This window comes from Sceloporus undulatus, chromosome 7 (assembly GCF_019175285.1).
Source record: "Sceloporus undulatus isolate JIND9_A2432 ecotype Alabama chromosome 7, SceUnd_v1.1, whole genome shotgun sequence".
Lineage (NCBI taxonomy): Eukaryota > Metazoa > Chordata > Lepidosauria > Squamata > Phrynosomatidae > Sceloporus > Sceloporus undulatus.
The window spans coordinates 18,399,187-18,405,415 of NC_056528.1; the positions used below are offsets into that span (position 1 = coordinate 18,399,187).

Here is a 6,229-nt window from a genome sequence, read left to right on the forward strand (position 1 = left end):
ATTTCAAAAAATGTCACCTGCATTTTTTAAAATGTTTATCCCAAACATAAGGACAAGAAACCTACCCTTTTATATCTCTTATTATTGTTTTATGCCTACAAATTGTTTCCTAAGGTGACTCTATCACAAGGTTTTCTGGGGCTGAGAGGGTGCAACTTGCCCAAGGCCACCCAGTGGGTTTACATGGCTGAGTGGTGATTCGAACTCCGATCCCCACAGTCCAATGCTCAAACCCCTACACCACGCTGGATCTTTTAAAAGGCAAAAGCTCAGATTCTGGAAAGAAACATAAACAGACTTGCAATTCTGGATCAAATGAAAACAGACTCCTACTTGTGCTGGCGGGTCCCATCATGGCTCCCATGGCAGTGGGGCAGTGCTCCATTCCAGGTTTTGACTTGCTCCGACGGAACTGTCCAAGGTGCTAGGGCCTTGGAAAACTCCTTTAAAGCCTGAAGTGAACTCACTGTCCCACCAACATGGATGCCATCAATCACCATCCCTTCCCTGCCACTCTGTCCAGGAGCTGGGAAACAGTACAGTCAGAATAGTTAGTCCCCCCTCTTGCTGCTTTGCTAAGGAAACCGTGGCCAGTTACCTGCTGCAACAGCAAAATAGCTCTGGCTAATTGCCTGTCAAACCGAAGACTTTCAGGACAGGCAGTCCTCAGCACTAAAAATGATGACTTGCTAAACTCTGGTTACAGGGTACTTAACTCCATCTTTCAAAGAACACACTCATAAGATTTTATGCAGGCAGTGAAAGATTCCCAGAAACTTTATGCAGGCGGCGAAGGATTCCCAGAAAGAAACTTTGCAGATCATCCTAAGGGAAAAACATTCCAAAGCTAATGGTTTTGCCACTCATGGGCACCTTTGCTTTTTTATTTTAGACAGTGCATACAGAGCTCACCGAATTTGCTGCAACAGGCTGAACATTTTTCTGTAGGCTTCCGATACAATCAGACTTTTATACCATCTCTCCAGGTTGGTTTATTTTAAACCAGTATGAAATCAGAAAGAACAGGAACAAAATCCGGGCCTTTTCAGTCTGTCTGGATCTCCCTGAATTGGGTAATTCTTTTAAGGCTGCTAGTGTCCTAAGAAGGAACCTGACTCTGGCTCTTACAGTTCTGGCCACCATGGTTTATACTGGCTGAAGCTTCTGGGTTTTCTCCAAAAGCAGCCAAATGGATAAGACATTAGAACAGTTCAGCCATAAGGTTTTCCAGAATGCGTCTCACCACTGCCAGACTATCCCTGTCTAGGAATGGCTCCAGTTGACTAAAAAAAACAGCTGAATCTGGTAAAAGGCTGCCGAAAACCTTATGTGATCCAGGTGAAGCCATCACAGGTATTTCGAGGGGATTGCTAGACAAGATCCTAAAGTAGAAAGATGTCAAAATTGTCCAACTGTTGTCCTCTCCATCACCAAGTGGGATCTGGGCAGTGAAGAAAGCTCTCAGCTATCTTTAACTGTCAAAAGAGTTAAAAATCAAAAGAGGACGATTCTAACCTTTTAGGATCTTCTCCAGTGTGAGAGTGTGTATGTGAGAGCAATGTATTTTCAGTACTTATAAGCTCTTAAATTGCTTTGAATTCCATTCTGTGTTAATGTTACCACTTGCGTATGCATTTTGAGCATTGAATATTTTGTGTTTTTTTTTATCTATACCTATTTTTATTCTTGTTGCAAGCAGCCTTGAGTCCCAAATGAAGGCGAAATGAACATCAGTCGACCGATCCCTGTCCAGAACAGGCTGAAACCCTGCCTAAATGCAAATTTAGCTCCGACTGGAGCAGATCTACTAAAATGATTCTCTGGATCAGATGTTGGAGCAAGGCTGGGCAAACCTCATGACTGTTGCCTTCATTGTGTCTTGCCCTAGAAGCACCTGGTCAACCAGAAGAAGAACTGAAGTAGCTTTTTCTCTGATCCATCTGGATTCCCTTCTTACATTTCGATGTCTAGTCAGGCAGGTAAACATCCCTTTAGGCACCTGCTACTGAGTAAAGAGATTGCAAGAAACCACTGTTTGGCTGTTTGCCCCCTTCCTTCTTCTTCCTAATTGTCCTTTATTCTGCCCAAGACAGGCTGCCAGAGAGGGCAAACGGATGCTTTGAGCAGCAACGTCTGATGGAAACTCAATAAAGACCTGACTGGTTTGCAGAGGGGCCTTGTGGGAAAAACAAGCTTTAATTAGGTTACAAGTGCTGATGAACGGAGGAAGAGAAAGAGAGAGAGAGAGAGAGACTGGTATGCAGGCAGGCAGTTCTGGGCAAGAAGGACATGGATGTTCAGGTCTCTCATTCATAGGTAATGAAATCTCTTGCCCTCCTCATCCAACAGCAACACTGTCTGCCACCCAGCAATTAAAGCAGCGGCTGTTGCCAAATTCCAGACTTTGGCAAGAAGGCAGTAGGTAGAAACAGAATGGAAGGATGTGGCTGGCATTCTTCGTCTCAACCTAGAAATTTAAAGAGCTGTTAGGGATGACAAGAGCATCCAGTGCAACCCCCTGCCATGCAAGAATACACACAAAAGGGCTTCTGAAAGATGCCCACCCAAGCTTTAATGAAAGACCCCCAAAGATGGAGAGTACACCATTGTCCGAGGCAGTCTACTCCACTGTCAAACAGCTCTTACAATAAAAAAGGTTCTTCCTAACGTTGAGGTGGAATCCCCTTTCTTGTAATTTGAATCCATTGGCTTGTGTTCTTGTCTTTGAAGCAGCGGAAAACAAGCTGGCTCCATTTTCTACATGACTCCCCTTCAGATATAGAAAGATAACAGGAGTCTCACCTCTCAGGGTTCTCTTCCCCAAGACAAATATACTCAGTCCCTTCAATCATTTTTCATAAGGCTTTCATCTGATGTAGAGGGGGGAAAGCTAGTTTCGCTATACATAGTTCCTGCACGCCAAAACTAGGATCATCCAAACCATTATATTTCTCATCACTATGTATAGATGTGACAGCAGGACGGTGAAGAAAATCAATTCGTCTGACATGCGGTGCTGAAGAAGAGTGTTAAGGACACCATGGATGGCCAAAAAGACAAACAAATAGGTTCTAGGAAGAGATCACAGAATCATAGCATCAAAAAATCATAAAATTGTAGAGTTGGAAGAGACCACAAGGGCCATCTAGTCCAACCCCCTGCCATGCAGGAACTCTCAATCAAACCAGAATGCTCCCTGGAAGCCAAGATGACTAAACTGAGTCTGTCATACTTCGGACACATTATTGTCACTAGAAAAGACAATAATGCCAGGAAAGGTGGAGGGTAATAGAAAGAGAGGTAGACTACACACCAGAGAGACACAATTAAAGAAATCACAGCCCAAAACCTGCAAGACCTGAGTAAATCAATTTAGGACAAAGGGGCTTGGAGGTATCTTATTCATGGAGTTTCTATGAGTCGAAATCGACTTGAAGGCAGCGAACAACAACATATGCAAATATTTCAAAATCCCCCCAAATCCCAAACACTTCTGGTCCCAAGCATTGCAGATAAGGGAGACTCAGCTTGGACTGAATACAGACTATGTCTTTGAATATGATGCAAACTGTGGCACAGATACACCTAAAGAGTTCCAATCTGGTTGCGACCTGAACTGAGCAGAGTATTTTGCAAAACTGCATAGCGTAATTGGTTGAAGATCAAGGATGGGTTAGAGGTGGGATTCATTTCTACCTTCAAACGCTGGAGCCAGTGCTGAGTCCTGGGTGCCAGGGTTTATTGGGCTGACGGTCAGGTCGCTCTCAACTCCTCCGCGCTTATTTAGCATGCATGTGTAAATGGTTGTCCCTGGAAACAGAGGGGGAAAAAGATATCTATTAAGGTTTCTCTGATTTGGCCTCATGTGTCTCTCTCTCTTCTTTTAAGTGAGATACAAATTAGCTGAAACAAGATTAAGCTGGATGCGAAACCTTGGCGAAAATAGCCTGAAGGTAAGCTTAATCTTCATAGACACATAGACACACAAACAAACAGAGAGGAACAGAAGTCTATCCTGAAGGAAACAGGTCGGTAACGTTTGTGTCCAAAAGCCGGGGATGTGAGCATGCGTCTCCTTCCTGCAATTCTCCTCCTTTCATTTGGTGCAAACTGGGTTTGAAGTGCAAAAGTAGTTTATGCTCAATTAATTCTGCAAGCGGGAGAAGAGAAAAGACAAAGTCTTGACCTTCCCAGTATACTGTGGCAAAAGCAAACTGCTGCAGCCACTTCTAATGTCTGTTCTTCTCCATTAATAACTTTTCAGCTCTTGACCACACTTGGATATTGCTTGGTTTCATGTATCCTGCTTTTCATATGTCAAATGTTACAAAATCTGTTGTTGTCGTCATCACCATTTAATGCTGCACCAGCCAAATTGGCAGCTCTGGCACAATGTCCCTTGAACACAAGTATGTTGATGGCATACCTGGTGGCTTCCGAACGTCGGCCGTAAACAGCCAGTCAGCTGCTTTCTGGGCTTCTGGACCAACAAGGTAAAATTTGCCAAAGTAAGACATGTCGAACACGGCCAGAGCATTTCTGCAGGTTAAGCACTCGTTCCTGATCTAAAAGAGAGAGAACACAGACACATGGGATGGGAAGGTGATGGAGCATACAGTCTGCAGAATCTTCTTTGTCAAAGAGAAAGAGATGAGAAAGGCACACTTGAAGAGTCACAGACACAGCGAGGGAAAGAAAGCCCTGTGAACCATGCTGGAGCTTTTAATATCTCCATTTTTATTTTACTTTTTAAACTATAGACATTTCTTGGAATATCTGCTTCATGGTTCGGATTAAAAGTGGCTCCTCCTCAGCAGCCCTACCCTTGACACCCCATAACTCAAAGATCTTTGAGTGCAGTGACATCTTGACAGATCAGCTATTATTCCCTCTCTCTTCCTTCAGGAACTCAGCTGGAAGAAGCACGTTTGTTTTAGCAATGAGCAGCCAGGTGCACTTTTTGCAAAGAAATAATAATAATAATAATGGCTCGACGTGGGTTTGATGGATTTGGAAGTCAAAAGAGATCTGGGCAAGGACGGCTCCTCCCACGCTGGCAGGGAACTTGGCATTCGTGGTAGAATTGGCATGCAAAGACATCTGTCAAAGACCCACTTGATGTACCTTCATGGATCTATTGAGGGATGGGGAAGGGGGGGATAGCAAGAGAAACAGCATTTTTCTTGTGTTATACCACATCTGGTGGTTTAGTGGAAAGCACAAGGAATGTGGTGTCATCAGGGACACCAAAACTGGTTTGAAAATGGGCAGAAGAACCAATACCTAACATTCTTGATCTAACCATTTCAAATTGCTCTTTTTCATTCAGATGCACTCTGTGAGTCATTTATGAAGTTTCTCATCCTTTAGTTCTCCAGATCCTGGACTCCAACTCCAAGAATCCCCGACCACTGGTTATGCTAGATGGGAGTTGGAGTCCAAAACATCTGGAGGAAAGAAAGACTGGGAACCCCTGTCTGAGAAGATACCATTATATGTGCTCATTAAGGGATCATAATCAAAATAGGACAATGCTCCTGTACTTTTAATAGTTGTGTAGGAAAAGGCATAGAATGCTCAAATCCTTCTGAAATGTCTTCTTCCACTCAACCCTTAAAGGCGCAGGAGCCCTGCCTTCTTTTTCATGTGGCTGCCCTAGCACTTGATCATCACTTGTCTTATTGTGCAAGTGCGTAGTACTCACAATCTTGTGGTGAGGTGGAAAATCAAACGTGTACTCATCCGAAAGCAACTTGTTATAGAGGTAATCTTCATGGGCTTTTTGGCCATATGCACCGTAATAGTCATAATCCAAAGTCTGTGAAAGAAAATAATGAAGCAAGAGGAGGACACTGAAATGCCTCCTTCTTGATAGTCATTTCTATTTAATAACAGCAGCACAGCACAGACAACAAGGGAACAACAATCTCATTTCACAAGGGGACTCCAAAGCTCAGTCACTAAGAGATTAGTCCCACTAAAGTAAGAGTATTTGTGTGTGAAGATTCTCACAGTGTCTGTGTCTTGTGGAGCAATGACATTACTCTTGGTTTTAAGGGCAGCTTTCCTCCATCATTCCTCCAGATGTTATCAGCAACTCAGGGTGGATTGGTGGAGGGGAATTTGGCTTCAGCTAATGCAAAGTTGCCCATCACTAGCTTTAAATGCCTAGATAGATGATAGATAGATAGATAGATAGATAGATAGATAGATAGATAGATAGATAGAT

General features: G+C 43.4%; 1 protein-coding gene across 3 annotated transcripts in view; it reads right to left on the reverse strand.

Annotated features, from left to right (window-relative positions):
* The window catches only part of SARDH (sarcosine dehydrogenase), a 39,006-nt gene that overhangs the window by 17,868 nt on the left and 14,909 nt on the right, over positions 1-6,229 (reverse strand). For all 3 annotated transcript variants that reach the window (XM_042480067.1, XM_042480066.1, XM_042480065.1), the window contains exons 14-16: positions 5,705-5,818; positions 4,427-4,565; positions 3,697-3,810 (exon numbers count right to left, since the gene is read on the reverse strand). In XM_042480067.1, the coding sequence (XP_042336001.1) occupies positions 3,697-3,810; positions 4,427-4,565; positions 5,705-5,818 (367 nt within the window). The remainder of the gene's footprint in view (positions 1-3,696; positions 3,811-4,426; positions 4,566-5,704; positions 5,819-6,229) is intronic.